Genomic DNA, 17,773 nt, shown 5'->3' with positions numbered 1-17,773 from the left:
AATACACTGAAAAGTAATCATTCCGATGAAATAAATTTGATTATTATAATACCTATAATATAAGGAAATCACTATATACAAATTATACAGACACCTAACACAGCAAATCACTACCAGCTAAATAATCTATAACAAATCTCAATATCCAACTACAGCTGTATAGGTTCCTACGCTGTGATAAGGATGCAGCATTCTGATTAGCCATCAACTCAATGTTATGGTGGAGAGTTCTAAACAGGGGCGTTAACTCTTTACCTGTGAATCTGGTCTGGTGGCTAATGGATTATGGATGTAAATCTGTCAAGAATTTAATCAAAATTAAAATTTTGCGGGCCAAAGTGGAGCATGTATCTTCCAAATGACCGCAAGATGACAGCTCAAGGGTGGTATATGGTATGGTTTCTTTGTAGTCTTTGTATGAGTGATATGATCAATGAACCACTGGAAATCCTGACCCATACAAACATGTCAGTATCTCCAGGTCACACTATAATACATCAGGGGGTAGTAAAGGGTAAGATGTACCTGAACACAAGTAAGTTTCTTCCTTTAAATAACCACCAAGTAATTGCTCAATTGATAATAAAAATCTTTATATAGATCCTTTCTCTTGAGACAATTTGACAAACACTACACATAAAAGAGAATCCCGATTTCTAGTGAAATAGCAAACAGTCTCTACTGGTGAAACTCTAGAGAATTACTAGTATCACAGAACGTTTTACCATTTCCGGTATCATGGTATGTTGTTTACAACTGACAAACATATCACGACTTTTTTTTTGCCGCTTTAAAAACAGTAAAGGAAGGAGTTTATTAATCGTCTTTTTATATAGAAATTGGCATTTCCAATACTATCATGTACAAATCTTATCTAAATTTAACACAAAATCTAAAAAAAATCATGCAAGCATGTTAAGGAACAAAATGTTTTGGGGGGTTTCATAATTTTACTAGAATATTATGAAATCTAGAATTTCTGAAATATGAGTACCATGTAAGTTAATTTTCTATGATATTAAATCTAACTGCATTTATTTTGTTGAATGACTAATATTTCTGACCAACTCACTTTAGAGACTTCTAGCCAACAGACATTCTACCATAAGAATGTTAAAATTCTAAATATTATATTTGTAATGCTAACACATTTTGTTCTGTGTATAACAGCCTCACCCTCAGGCGATAACAAAGATACATACCAGGGGAGGAGGAAGTGCTCGAGCATCCGTTTTCAGGACCCCCATGGTACCAGGTGTACAATGTAGGAGGCGGTACACATGTTCCACGATTCCCAGACCGCGGACCAAATTATCACGCTGTAAAAGGCCACTGATCCTTTCCAGTTCCTCCTCCTCTAGAATGTCCATTGGTTTTGACGTGTCCAGCGGTTCATCGTACACTTGACGTGATGACTCACTCCCCATCACCTGATGTGTGAAGCATTACAGATCTATATTATTTAAGAAGGACAGTTCCAAATTGGGACTTTTAAATGTTAAAATTTCTCCAAGTTAGAATTTCTTCATGTAAGCTAAAAAGGACCATAAACTGACCTCAAGGCTGTTACGCGAGCTAAGGAGACGTCGGGATGGCATAGTTGTCCGTCTGAGTGTCCGTCGTCTACGACTGTTTGGACTCTCCGGGCGTAAACCAGTCGTATTTCCTTTCTTTCCCTTCAACATGGATTCCAACTTTTCCTTTTTACGTGCTATGTCATCTCGTTGTTGTCTACAACATTAATGTTAATTCTAAATATCTTCAGGAGAGCAGCATATCTCATTTCAATGATTTATTGAAGTTTGAAATATACTTGAGTGGTTTTAATGGAAGTTATGAAGGAAGGACAGTAAAATGCCTGGATAATTTTAATAAGTTATTGAGGGCAGTATAAACATACCTGGCTAATTCAGATCTGGCTTTAAAGGCTGCTGTTTCCTGGAAAAGTGTCCCACTACTGTGGAAAAACTTGTCATACTTCTCCCACCCAGGAGCGGGATATATCCGCCGAAAATTTCCAAGGTGGCCATTCTCATATCTCTCTAAAGTCTCTAAATATTGAGCCTGAGCCAACTCCAGCTCCTCTCTGTAACCAAACAGTTTATCATTGTAATTATAGTAATTATTCAGATTTAAAAGGCCAAAGTTCAGTATCACAGTAATTATTCAGATTCTTAAGGCCAAAGTTCAGTAACTTCTAAAGGATAATGACCAACTTCAATGAATTGAAGAGAATTAATTAGTACCACAGTAAATTATCTAGTAATTCCTAAACCAAACTTCATTCAAAATTCTAGATCAGTGAAAAACATTAGAAGTTAAGTTGGTATGTAAGTAAGGGTATATTCTATGTGAATCAAGCATGGTACTATGCTGTATATATATATATCTCATAGTATCTTGTTTTGGATTTCCTCAAGGCCTGAAAGAAAGAAAACAGATAGACTCAGATGTTTTCTGTTTTGCTTCCTCACTTACTTGGTTTCCTTCTTCGTGCCTCTCCCCAGAAGCCTTTCCTTGATCCGCCGCTTTTCTTCCTCAATACACTTACGGCGATCACAAGCACCAAAATTGACTAAGTTAAGTGTGTCCCACACCAAAGCACCTTTGATTTCCCGGTCTAGTTCCGAGTCTGTGTTGAAACTAGGCGAATGATTTACCTGAAATTAAAGTCACAAAATACATATGATAGGATGGGTTTGTATTATTACTAGTATATATCATTACTAGATTTGTATGATAATTTTTATCTTTCTGATTTATATTTACACTTCTTACAGCAGATCAAGGATTCAGATACTGGCAAAGGTTTTTGTTAGACACTGTGTCACATTAAAAAAAAAAAGCTGTGATGATATCAAATTTGTTTTATCTTAATTCCTTTATCAATTAGTATAGGACAGAGAAGTATTTCAAACATACATAAATGATAACTCTCTCATTTTGGAATTTGGAACCCTGTCAATCTGCCCCCAGGAGCCCATACCTTCGTTATATATATATACAATATGGAGATTACTAAGTTCCTAGTTGTGCTAGACCAAATTTGTACCAAATCAAATTTACACAGGTACCTTACCCATTACACCTGTAATTTGAGTTATCTCCCTTACAAAACATTCAAGGTAAGAATACAAGCCACAGGTACCTCACCCATTACACCTGTAATTTGAGTTATCTCCCTTACAATACATTCGAGGCAACATTACACCTATAATTTAAGTTATCTCCCTTACAATGCATTCAAGGTAAGAATACAAGCCACAGGTACCTCACCCATTACACCTGTAATTTGAGTTATCTCCCTTACAATACATTCAAGGTAAGAATACAAGCCACAGGTACCTCACCCATTACACCTGTTATTTGAGTTATCTCCCTTACAATACATTCAAGGTAAGAATACAAGCCACAGGTACCTCACCCATTACACCTGTAATTTGAGTTATCTCCCTTACAATACATTCAATATGTATTACCTCGAGTATTGAGGGTCGTAGCTTCCTATCGAGCAGAACATCAAACCCCAGGATCTCGAAGCAGGCACTGCCTTTCACGTGATTAGGGAAACATGTGCGGTAGTTGTGTTTGAGAACAGAGTGGGCTGATATGAGAGTCTTTATAATGACATCATCAATGTCATTCCACATTTTATCGATGTCATAACCCTTCTGACGCATGTATCTGTCCACAGTACTGATTCGCCTGTTAAAGAAAGAAAATTTAAAAATGAAATTACATTGTTTGAAAACAAACATATTGACCCCACTTCCAACTAATATAGAAGAAACTGCTAACACAGTAAAAATATTGATTGACTTTTAAAACTGAATCATCTTTACGAACTGATGACAGTGATGTATAATCTATTGTTCACTAAATATTGAAAATTACAAATCAACATGGCCTATATTTTTTATATTGATATATAGCATTCCATAGGATGTATGACTTGATATGTAGTTTGGTGACAGTTGAACATTTAATTTAGTATTATTGGAGTAATCTTGAAACTGCATAGCCATTAGATTTGTTTTGAAGAAGGATAATGATAATAATTATGAACCATGGGGATAGGCAAAGCAAAAAACCCAAATTACCTTTTACTTCCAGCCTCATCATCCCTGATAAAATCTGTACTGTGTTTGTTGATGGCATAGTTTGTTAGATGCATGAAAACATTATCCTGTAAACAACAATAGTATTACATTATCCTGTAAACAACATTAGTATAACATTATCCTGTAAACAACAATAGTATAACATTATCCTGTAAACAATAGTATTACATTATCCTGTAAACAACAATAGTATAACATTATCCTGTAAACAACAATAGTATAACATTATCCTGTAAACAACAAAAGTATCACATTTATACTACATAAAACACTACTTATGTTACTATATATAGTTAGAAAAGTTCTCTCTCAATTAATTCTGTTGATCTGTTCCCTCACTTCATTTTGATTGCAATTTCACTTTTGTTTGAAGGAAAGAGTTCCTACTGCTGCTAATTTATAGCGAGTATGAATTGTATCAGTTTTCTAGTAAACAGTATTGCTACAATAAATCGTGAAACACCATGGTCATCAGAAGCCCTCCTTTGTCATAATTTAGAGCAATACTACAGTTGTCATCTGGTAATTCTTATGATCAGTGATATCAGTTAAGTTCTGTAAGTCAGACTGATCACTTAACAGTTTTCTATCTGGCTTAAAACAGCAATAACCACTTGTTAAACTTAGAAATAAGCAGACAGTTTTTTTTTAATATAAATTGCCCCAGTAATCCAGTCATATAGACTTTTGGCGTAGTGGCTGGATTATTGATGTTTCATGGTAATATGGAGAGAATTTGAGGAATTACTTACAATATTGCTATTGGTGGGTTCACTATATTTGTTGGTAGCAAACCGAGCCAGGCCATCTTTGAACAGGAAAATCCTGAGAGGATCACAGGAGGTGACCAGGCAATAGATTCTTAAATCAAATTTAAATCCATCTAGTAACAAAGGCTGTGGATAAAAAACAAAATCACATTAGTAATCATCATACATAACACACAGATCCTGATTCACAATTACTAAGTATACATGGCCTAAAGGAAACAGACAAACACTGACCTACAAATCAAGTATGTTCTCGTTAGGACTTAAACATCTCTGTAACCAAGGCATCAATTAACCCTTACAATGAAAAAAACTAAAACTTCCAATTTCATTTTTGTGGCCATGCCATCTAATGTGGTCACCGAGTAATTTTTGCTGTAGATGGAAGAAATTAATATGTACAGAAGAAAGATCTTTACCATGAAACATATTCCACACATTATAAGTAAAGTCATCTGAATGTTGCTTTACCTTACACATATACTGCTGACATATCATATGTTCGTGGGGTTTGATTTCCTTTGGGTTTTTGGTGACCCAGATACCCTTGCCCTGACAGCCTGTCTCTGGCTTGAGGATATAGGTCTTGTTCTTCTTCTGTCGTGTGAATGCCAGGAAATCCCCATGACTGCAGCAAATCAAACATTGTTTTACAAGCAATATTAACTCTAATTAAACAAAAGTTTTTTTATATAGAGAAGAATTTCTTCAGTGTTTCACATATATATTAAACTGCTGCAAAGGTGCATAACTGTTGCCTGACATGCCTTCCAAAAAACATGAATATTCACATCTAATCTTATGCAATTCTGGATTCTGAGATGGTATTAAAATCAAACGATTTTAAAGGAAATCATACTTCTAACACAAATCATATTTAAACTATGCTCAGCTATCCTTGAAGAGTCTATTTACCATGTATTTTGGGCTTAGCAATTACCCAAGGGCCCTACATTATAGCCATTATTCTTGAGGAAAAATATTATAAATCCTAGTATAGTAGTATATTTCCCAAAGGGAGATAAATCTAACACAAATAACAGTTCTGACCATGTGGAAGGTAGTATATAGCCTTAAATGAGTTTGAAACAATTATCTTACAACTCAGTGTTTTCTTATGCTACCTGAACTGACCTTTTAACACTAAAAACTTTATAATGATACTTGACTGGAAGACATTGTAATCTTTAGGGCACCTATCATGGTCATCTGAATTTTCTTTAATACTGATTTGTCAACACACTAAATACTAGTGAAATACAGGAGTCAACTTACTCGGCTGGAAGGCACCAGGTTTTCGGGAAGACATTGTAATCTTTAGGCCACCTATAATTGTCATCTGAATTTACTTTAATACTGATTTGTCAACACACTAAATACTAGTGAAATACAGGAGTCAACTTACTCGGCTGGAAGGCACCAGGTTTTCGGGAAGACATTGTAATCTTTAGGAAACAATTTTAACATTCTGTTCATATTTCTAGCCAACATGTCTTTTCGACAAATTTCACTCATTCCAGGAAAATGATTGATTTTCTGAAAAATAAAGAAAACTCATCCCAATCATACTTAATAATGAACTCAAATTTGAAATTATCAGTGTGTGTATATCTTATGTTTACAGAATCAGTGTGTGTATATCTTATGTTTACAGAATCAGTGTGTGTATATCTTATGTTTACAGATTTATAAATTATCAGTGTGTGTATATCTTATGTTTACAGATTTATAAATTATCAGTGTGTGTATATCTTATGTTTACAGATTTATAATGAATTAATCAACAATATCAAATACTAAATTGTTAACCTATTTGTCTTCACTTCGCTTTTGTTTTAGACAAAAATAAAGATCATGACAAATAAACCACAGTTTACATTTCATTTGATGTTAAACCAAAACACTCAATTAAAGTCTGACAACTGATGTTTTCACCAAGAGCTAATCTATAACAATCATTACCTCCAGTTATTTTTAGACACTGCTTAAAATTCTCTAAACATTGGGATCTAAATCCAATTATATAATGCTTTACCCAGCTAACTGGAGCTGGATTAATATAATCTATCATATTTTTATAATGTATAAAGTCTTTGGTGCTTTGGTTTGGAATTTTGACAAACTTTAAATCAACTTCCAATTATTTTATGAACTCGCTGGATCTTTCAAGTTTTCCAAATCATAATTTTTAAGAATACTAAAACGCATAAAGCTTAAACCTACTGAACTGTCCTACTGATATGGACGCCTATTACCTGTCCTACTGATATGGACGCCTATTACCTGGTACTTCTTCATGTCCATGACACGTTCCAGTGCTACGGAGTAGTCTGTCCAATACAGAGTCCAGTCTTCATCCTCACCGACCTCTTTAAAACCAAACTTCCGAGACACCTTTCGTACTATACAAGTAAAAGAAAATCATACAATACATTATGTGAAATAAATTTCAATCAAGGAGAGCCAGTGTTAAGATTAGTCAGAGCATCAGGAATAAAATTTGTTTAAATGGAAAAAATAAAATAAATTTAAATTTACCTTACAATCCACCACTATTGATTAAACTTTACATCTTTAATGAAGTTTAGCAAAACCTGTTTTAAATTATGTATGTGAAATCTAATACAGTAAAATCCTGCTAAAACCTTCCAGGTAAATTACTAAACTAAACAAAATCCCAGATATCAGTAAACCTTATGATTCAAAAGCTTTGTAAAGTTAAAAACTAAAGAAATTTAAGCCCAATGACATCACAAAATACAAATCCATACTTACCAACATCATACTTGCAGTTGGCAAGACATATGTAGTATATTCTGGAATAAAAAAAAAAAAAAAAAATCTAAATAAATGAAGTAATTTATTTGGCAGCATCATTAAAAAAAAATTTTCATCTTAAATATTTTTGGGATATTTTTGTAGCTACTGTGTCGGACAACTATTTGATCTTTAGACCCTGAAAACTTACTCAAACAGTATTATCAACCCACTTGATATTTGTTGCCTTTAATTTCTCATACAGATTTTCAGAAAAATTTACAATTCACACCTCACAAAACCATGAGTTTGACACCAGATATAGGAAAGCACTATGAAGGCATATCATTGTTTTTATTACCTTTACTAAGGATTAGGGCATAACAATAGGATTAAAGGTTGTACAATCTTACCTCTGAATCATATTGGAACTATTGGATAGAACACGTTTGAAAGTTAATACACTAGAATATGAGAAACTTTTAAACTTAATAAAAGTGCATTTTCAGGACAACCTCGGTGAGGATAAAGGAGTAATAAATACAGATATTACAGGTGGCTTCTCTTCATTAAAGGTGGACTCAAACACCCCGACAGAGGATACCAGGTACACCCCGACAGAGGATACCAGGTACACCCCGACAGGGGACACCAGGTACACCCCGACAGGGGACACCAGGTACACCCCGACAGAGGACACCAGGTACACCCCGACAGAGGATACCAGGTACACCCCGACAGAGGATACCAGGTACACCCCGACAGAGGATACCAGGTACACCCCGAAAGAGGATACCAGGTACACCCCGACAGGATACCAGGTACACCCGACAGAGGATACCAGGTACACCCCAACAGAGGATACCAGGTACACCCCGACAGAGGATACCAGGTACACCCCGACAGAGGATACCAGGTACACCCCGACAGAGGATACCAGGTACACCCCGACAGGATACCAGGTACACCCGACAGAGGATACCAGGTACACCCCGACAGAGGATACCAGGTACACCCCGACAGAGGATACCAGGTACACCTACCATCTACTGACTGAGGATACCAGGTACACCTACCATCTACTGACTGAGGATACCAGGTACACCTACCATCTACTGACTGAGGATACCAGGTACATCTACCATCTACTGACTGTGGATACCAGGTACACCTACCATCTACTGAGGATACCAGGTACACCTACCATCTACTGAGGATACCAGGTACACCTACCATCTACTGAGGATACCAGGTACATCTACCATCTACTGACTGAGGATACCAGGTACACCTACCATCTACTGACTGTGGATACCAGGTACACCTACCATCTACTGACTGAGGATACCAGGTACACCTACCATCTACTGACTGAGGATACCAGGTACACCTACCATCTACTGACTGTGGATACCAGGTACACCTACCATCTACTGACTGAGGATACCAGGTACACCTACCATCTACTGACTGAGGATACCAGGTACACCAACCATCTACTGAGGATACCAGGTACACCAACCATCTACTGACTGAGGATACCAGGTACACCTACCATCTACTGACAGAGGATACCAGGTACACCTACCATCTACTGAGGATACCAGGACCACCAACCATCTACTGACTGAGGATACCAGGTACACCAACCGTCTACTGAGGATACCAGGTACACCAACCATCTACTGAGGATACCAGGTACACCTACCATCTACTGACTGAGGATACCAGGTACACCTACCATCTACTGACTGAGGATACCAGGTACACCAACCATCTACTGAGGATACCAGGTACACCTACCATCTACTGACTGAGGATACCAGGTACACCTACCATCTACTGACTGAGGATACCAGGTACACCTACCATCTACTGACTGAGGATACCAGGTACACCTACCATCTACTGACTGAGGATACCAGGTACACCTACCATCTACTGACTGAGGATACCAGGTACACCTACCATCTACTGACTGAGGATACCAGGTACACCTACCATCTACTGACTGAGGATACCAGGTACACCTACCATCTACTGACTGAGGATACCAGGTACACCTACCATCTACTGAGGATACCAGGTACACCAACCATCTACTGACAGAGGATACCAGGTACACCTACCATCTACTGACTGAGGATACCAGGTACACCTACCATCTACTGAGGATACCAGGTACACCTACCATCTACTGACTGAGGATACCAGGTACACCTACCATCTACTGAGGATACCAGGTACACCTACCATCTACTGACTGAGGATACTAGGTACACCTACCATCTACTGAGGATACCAGGTACACCTACCATCTACTGACTGAGGATACCAGGTACACCTACCATCTACTGAGGATACCAGGTACACCTACCATCTACTGACTGAGGATACCAGGTACACCTACCATCTACTGACTGAGGGTACCAGGTACACCTACCATCTACTGACTGAGGATACCAGGTACACCTACCATCTACTGAGGATACCAGGTACACCTACCATCTACTGACTGAGGATACCAGGTACACCTACCATCTACTGACTGAGGATACCAGGTACACCAACCATCTACTGACTGAGGATACCAGGTACACCTACCATCTACTGAGGATACCAGGTACACCTACCATCTACTGACTGAGGATACCAGGTACACCTACCATCTACTGACTGAGGATACCAGGTACACCAACCATCTACTGACTGAGGATACCAGGTACACCAACCATCTACTGACTGAGGATACCAGGTACACCTACCATCTACTGAGGATACCAGGTACACCTACCATCTACTGACTGAGGATACCAGGTACACCTACCATCTACTGAGGATACCAGGTACACCTACCATCAACTGAGGATACCAGGTACACCTACCATCTACTGAGGATACCAGGTACACCTACCATCTACTGACTGAGGATACCAGGTACACCTACCATCTACTGACTAAGGATACCAGGTACACCTACCATCTACTGACTGAGGATACCAGGTACACCTACCATCTACTGACTAAGGATACCAGGTACACCTACCATCTACTGACTGAGGATACCAGGTACATCTACCATCTACTGACTGAGGATACCAGGTACACCAACCATCTACTGACTGAGGATACCAGGTACACCAACCATCTACTGAGGATACCAGGTACACCTACCATCTACTGACTGAGGATACCAGGTACACCTACCATCTACTGACTGTGGATACCAGGTACACCAACCATCTACTGACTGAGGATACCAGGTACACCAACCATCTACTGACTGAGGATACCAGGTACACCTACCATCTACTGACTGAGGATACCAGGTACACCTACCATCTACTGACTGAGGATACCAGGTACACCTACCATCTACTGACTGAGGATACCAGGTACACCTACCATCTACTGACTGAGGATACCAGGTACACCTACCATCTACTGATTGAGGATACCAGGTACACCTACCATTTACTGACTGAGGATACCAGGTACACCAACCATCTACTGACTGAGGATACCAGGTACACCTACCATCTACAGAGGATACCAGGTACACCAACCATCTACTGACTGAGGATACCAGGTACACCTACCATCTACTGAGGATACCAGGTACACCAACCATCTACTGAGGATACCAGGTACACCTACCATCTACTGACTGAGGATACCAGGTACACCTACCATCTACTGAGGATACCAGGTACACCAACCATCTACTGAGGATACCAGGTACACCAACCATCTACTGAGGATACCAGGTACACCTACCATCTACTGACTGAGGATACCAGGTACACCTACCATCTACTGAGGATACCAGGTACACCTACCATCTACTGAGGATACCAGGTACACCTACCATCTACTGACTGAGGATACCAGGTACACCTACCATCTACTGAGGATACCAGGTACACCTACCATCTACTGACAGAGGATACCAGGTACACCTACCATCTACTGAGGATACCAGGTACACCTACCATCTACTGAGGATACCAGGTACACCTACCATCTACTGACTGAGGATACCAGGTACACCAACCATCTACTGACTGAGGATACCAGGTACACCTACCATCTACTGACTAAGGATACCAGGTACACCTACCATCTACTGACTAAGGATACCAGGTACACCTACCATCTACTGACTGAGGATACCAGGTACACCTACCATCTACTGACTGAGGATACCAGGTACACCTACCATCTACTGACTGAGGATACCAGGTACACCTACCATCAACTGATTGCGGATACCAGGTACACCTACCATCTACTGACTGAGGATACCAGGTACACCTACCATCTACTGACTGAGGATACCAGGTACACCAACCATCTACTGACTGAGGATACCAGGTACACCTACCATCTACTGACTGAGGATACCAGGTACACCTACCATCTACTGACTGAGGATACCAGGTACACCTACCATCTACTGACTGAGGATACCAGGTACACCTACCATCAACTGACTGAGGATACCAGGTACATCTACCATCTACTGACTGAGGATACCAGGTACACCTACCATCTACTGACTGAGGATACCAGGTACACCTACCATCTACTGACTGAGGATACCAGGTACACCTACCATCTACTGACTGAGGATACCAGGTACACCTACCATCTACTGACTGAGGATACCAGGTACACCTACCATCTACTGACTGAGGATACCAGGTACACCTACCATCTACTGACTGAGGATACCAGGTACACCTACCATCTACTGACTGAGGATACCAGGTACACCTACCATCTACTGACTGAGGATACCAGGTACACCTACCATCTACTGACTGAGGATACCAGGTACACCTACCATCTACTGACTGAGGATACCAGGTACACCTACCATCTACTGAGGATACCAGGTACACCTACCATCTACTGACTGAGGATACCAGGTACACCTACCATCTACTGACTGAGGATACCAGGTACACCTACCATCTACTGAGGATACCAGGTACACCTACCATCTACTGACTGAGGATACCAGGTACACCTACCATCTACTGACTGAGGATACCAGGTACACCTACCATCTACTGACTGAGGATACCAGGTACACCTACCATCTACTGAGGGGAGGATACCAGGTACACCAACCATCTACTGAGGATACCAGGTACACCTACCATCTACTGACTGAGGATACCAGGTACACCTACCATCTACTGACTGAGGATACCAGGTACACCAACCATCTACTGACTGAGGATACCAGGTACACCTACCATCTACTGAGGATACCAGGTACACCAACCATCTACTGACTGAGGATACCAGGTACACCTACCATCTACTGAGGATACCAGGTACACCAACCATCTACTGAGGATACCAGGTACACCTACCATCTACTGACTGAGGATACCAGGTACACCAACCATCTACTGAGGATACCAGGTACACCTACCATCTACTGACTGAGGATACCAGGTACACCTACCATCTACTGACTGAGGATACTAGGTACACCAACCATCTACTGAGGATACCAGGTACACCTACCATCTACTGACTGAGGATACTAGGTACACCTACCATCTACTGAGGATACCAGGTACACCTATCATCTACTGACTGAGGATACCAGGTACACCTACCATCTACTGACAGAGGATACCAGGTACACCTACCATCTACTGACTGAGGATACCAGGTACACCAACCATCTACTGAGGATACCAGGTACACCTACCATCTACTGACTGAGGATACCAGGTACACCTACCATCTACTGACTGAGGATACCAGGTACACCTACCATCTACTGACTGAGGATACCAGGTACACCTACCATCTACTGAGGATACCAGGTACACCTACCATCTACTGACTGAGGATACCAGGTACACCTACCATCTACTGACTGAGGATACCAGGTACACCTACCATCTACTGAGGATACCAGGTACACATATTAACCTAATTTTGACTGAGATCAATAGTTGACCTCGAGCTCAAGATCAGTACTTGAGGTTAATGAGACCTTTATATACCTATAATAAAGGAATTGTCCAGCTACACAAATTTCAATGGTAGCTTTACACCGATACAATTTTAGCCTGTTGAGGGTTTAATAAAACTGACAGGAATTCCTTACTCAAGTTTATAAATAATCGGTTGTATGGTGTTGACTTATCCTCTTACTCGGGACTGTGGATATGAACAGTTTAGAGAGAGACCTTGTGTTGGGTTACCTTATGACAAACCCCAGGTATATAATACACATATATAATTGTAGGTTTTGTAGATTCCCGACAAAGGTTGACAATCCTGGTTTCTATGATAATATTGGTAACATTCAGGGCTTTCACAAGTGTAACGTGATATACCGTTACGAATGTGATATACCGTTATGTTAGACCTATACACGTATAGAATTATCGAACTGAAGTGCTGTCCCCACAGGTGTATAACAGTAACGAATGAGGGCAGCGGTGCCTCTGTGCTATCAAATTAGACTTCACATATAATACCTCTATAACTTACTACAAGCTGTCGTCTGCCAAAGAAACACCTCCACATTTTATCAGTGTGAGATTTTCCTTGTGTCACACTTACAGGGCTGAATCAGTCATACTCTAATTACCCACAAATAAACCCCTTCTTAAAAAATAATCCCCTACATCATTTTTCAAAAATCATCAATTTTAAAATAATCAGCTACAATATGCTGAAAATAGGCCCTATCTAACATAAATGTTTACTTACTTCAGGAGAACGGGTTTATTGGAAGATAAATATGCCACCAATTCAGGACATCAGGAAATGGCAACCATGTACATGTAATCATTTTTTTTGAATGTCGCATGAAAAAATCATATATTTATGAGTTAACATTACAGTGTATACAAAAGAAGGAAAAAACTTGAAATCATGAACTCCCTTGGGAGTGAGACAACTTGGGATCTCAACTCCTCGGGTAGTCATTAACTCCCTTGGGAGTGAGACAAGGGGATCTCAACTCCTCGGGTAGTCATTAACTCCCTTGGGAGTGAGACAAGGGGATCTCAACTCCTCGGGTAGTCATTAACTCCCTTGGGAGTGAGACAAGGGGATCTCAACTCCTCGGGTAGTCATTAACTCCCTTGGGAGTGAGACAAGGGGATCTCAACTCCTCGGGTAGTCATTAACCCCCTTGGGAGTGAGACAAGGGGATCTCAACTCCTCGGGTAGTCATTAACACCCTTGGGAGTGAGACAAGGCAATCTCAACTCCTCGGGAAGTCATTAACTCCCTTGGGAGTGAGACAAGGGGATCTCAACTCCTCGGGTAGTCATTAACTCCCTTGGGAGTGAGACAAGGGGATCTAAACTCTTCGGGAAGTCATTAACTCCCTTGGGAGTGAGACAAGGGGATCTCAACTCCTCGGGTAGTCATTAACTCCCTTGGGAGTGAGACAAGGGGATCTCAACTCCTCGGGTAGTCATTAACTCCCGTGGGAGTGAGACAAGGGGATCTCAACTCTCCTGTTAGTCATTAACTCCCTTGGGAGTGTGACTCTTTCACCCCCTTGGAAGTGAGACAGGGGAATCTCAACCTGAGGGGAAGATTCTTAAGTTTTCCCAAACACAAGGCTTGCTGAATGTTTGGAAGCTTAATTATCATACCCCGAGGGTTGAGATTCCCCTGTCTCACTTCCATGGGGGTGAATGATTATTTTTCTCTTACCCTGTTTACCCTCTTATGTATCTAATATTGACGTTACATCAATGCAAGGAAATGTTGATGTGACGTGATTGAATTGTCGACGTGACGTCATTGTACTGTTGCCGTAACGTCATGGTATTGTTGACGTGACGAAATACAATTGTTGAGAACGTGAAAAGAGCATGTGTAGCTTGTCTTTTCCCTAGGATGAGATAAGAAAATCTCACCCCGGTAAAACTGTGGATATCCCTGTCCAGGGTAAGAGAATTACCTATCCAACACCACCACATCTTGTTACAGGTTGATATATCAACAAGTCCTTCAGACATTTTGACAGGTAGATGTCCGGTGTTGGGGCCAGAGGATAGTGTGAGATCAAACCCTGACACAGGGTCTAGTCGTATAGTACAGAGTGAAGTTAATGATAAATTTTACAGGTGTACCTGGGTACTTTATAAGATTAATCAATGGTTCTAATCTATAATTCATTTACCTAGGTTTGACACATCTATATATAGAGAGGTTTGGATTTGACAAGTAATCTTTCACCAGAGGTTTACATATAGGACATTGAAAGGAGATTTCTGACAGAAAAGTTTTGGTACAGAGGTTATGTTTACAAAAATGAGTTATTCCAACACAGCTATTCTAAGGGAAAGTGAATGGCAGTTGGTGACGTATTTAGAGAAGTTAGTATTGACAGAAAATGTACAGGTAAACACTCGAAGGAACAAGGCCAGCAGGCTGTGTAAACCATGGTACATATATATATAGCTAGCACAAAAATAGGTGTTTATCCTCAAGTTAAACTTTAGTCAATATTGAATTATTTTTCTATATCCATACTTAATTGTTATCAGTCAATATTAGTTATGGCCAAGTTGGTTTTGTGATATGAACCAATATCATGGTCCATATACTTTAGAAATAAAACACATATATTGATACAAATTTCCATGTTGACATAGCAGAAGAAATCAATTTTACAGTTTCAAAATTCTTTCTAATGAGTGTTGAGGACATACGACATACATGTTGTAAATAACAAATACATTCCCAGGTGATAATCTCTAATTGTTCAAATGGAATAAATTATGACAAGCTAACTACAATGTATTTTATGAACAGTTTAGTCACTTTGTTAGGGTTTTTCCATCCTTTTAACAACTATGGTTGGATGTCACTTAGACGGCTACGTGTCCTAGGTAGGCTGTGATAGCCTATATATAGCTAGACGGTGTCCTAGGTAGGCTGTGATAGCCTATATATAGCTAGACGGTGTCCTAGCTAGGCTGTGATAGCCTATATATAGCTAGACGGTGTCCTAGGTAGGCTGTTATAGCCTATATATAGCTAGACGGTGTCCTAGCTAGGCTGTGATAGCCTATATATAGCTAGACGGTGTCCTAGCTAGGCTGTGATAGCCTATATATAGCTAGACGGTGTCCTAGCTAGGCTGTGATAGCCTATATATAGCTAGACGGTGTCCTAGCTAGGCTGTGATAGCCTATATATAGCTAGACGGTGTCCTAGCTAGGCTGTGATAGTCTATATATAGCTAGACGGTGTCCTAGCTAGGCTGTGATAGCCTATATATAGCTAGACGGTGTCCTAGGTAGGCTGTGATAGTCTATATATAGCTAGACGGTGTCCTAGCTAGGCTGTGATAGCCTGTATATAGCTAGACGGTGTCCTAGCTAGGCTGTGATAGCCTGTATATAGCTAGACGGTGTCCTAGCTAGGCTGTGATAGCCTGTATATAGCTAGACGGTGTCCTAGCTAGGCTGTGATAGCCTATATATAGCTAGACGGTGTCCTAGCTAGGCTGTGATAGCCTATATATAGCTAGATGGTGTCCTAGCTAGGCTGTGATAGCCTGTATATAGTAAGCCAGTTAGAGCGTTGGCCTTCCTAACTTTTGGTGAATGTTGTGGTGGATTGTGTAATACCATAACCTGGACACCAATGTATGACACCCCAGTTGAGGACATAATGAAGTCCCTATTCTGTATTGGGGGTTCCACAATATCATAAGCTGCTGTTCATCTCATTCCTCAACCTTCTTTAGACTTCTCAAGAAAACAAAAGCTCATAACCAGTAATTTGTATCTGAACAGCAAATGATATTGATGCCAAAACCTTTGCACCAGATTATGAATTGCTTGCAATTTTCTTCAGTTTCAAATCACTGAGATATAAAATAATCCTTTAATTAAGTTTGGAGTCTGTTTGCCATTCCTGTCAAATCTCTTAATCGAAGTGTATTAAGTATGAAAACAGAACACTTCTGAAAGTACAAAGTGTATTGAAAGTAAATATGATAATCTAGTACAATTTAATCCACTCTAAGTGTGCTTTATTCCAAAGTTATGGTGAGATAACAGGCCCTAAATCTTAGTTATATATATAGCTGGCAATTATCCGGTGTTAATCCTGAGA

At 39.9% G+C, this 17,773-nt stretch overlaps 1 protein-coding gene across 5 annotated transcripts in view; it reads right to left on the bottom strand.

Annotated features, from left to right (window-relative positions):
* Positions 1 to 17,773, bottom strand: part of LOC117334656 (tubulin polyglutamylase ttll6-like) — a 60,763-nt gene that overhangs the window by 22,772 nt on the left and 20,218 nt on the right. For 2 of the 5 annotated variants that reach the window (XM_033894403.1, XM_033894406.1), the window contains exons 4-15: positions 7,667 to 7,707; positions 7,175 to 7,293; positions 6,297 to 6,427; positions 5,363 to 5,519; positions 4,874 to 5,017; positions 4,101 to 4,186; positions 3,480 to 3,705; positions 2,479 to 2,660; positions 1,901 to 2,086; positions 1,557 to 1,731; positions 1,203 to 1,430; positions 256 to 297 (exon numbers count right to left, since the gene is read on the bottom strand). In XM_033894403.1, coding sequence (XP_033750294.1) covers positions 256 to 297; positions 1,203 to 1,430; positions 1,557 to 1,731; positions 1,901 to 2,086; positions 2,479 to 2,660; positions 3,480 to 3,705; positions 4,101 to 4,186; positions 4,874 to 5,017; positions 5,363 to 5,519; positions 6,297 to 6,427; positions 7,175 to 7,293; positions 7,667 to 7,707 — 1,717 coding nt within the window. Of the gene's footprint in view, positions 1 to 255; positions 298 to 725; positions 789 to 1,202; positions 1,431 to 1,556; positions 1,732 to 1,900; positions 2,087 to 2,478; positions 2,661 to 3,479; positions 3,706 to 4,100; positions 4,187 to 4,873; positions 5,018 to 5,362; positions 5,520 to 6,296; positions 6,428 to 7,174; positions 7,294 to 7,666; positions 7,708 to 17,773 lie in introns of all 5 variants that reach the window. The other 3 variants (XM_033894407.1, XM_033894408.1, XM_033894405.1) reach the window with 2 other exon arrangements.

The sequence above is a fragment of the Pecten maximus genome, chromosome 9 (genome assembly GCF_902652985.1).
Source record: "Pecten maximus chromosome 9, xPecMax1.1, whole genome shotgun sequence".
In the NCBI taxonomy this organism is placed as follows: Eukaryota; Metazoa; Mollusca; class Bivalvia; order Pectinida; family Pectinidae; genus Pecten; species Pecten maximus.
This window is presented reverse-complemented; position numbering and strand designations above follow the sequence as displayed.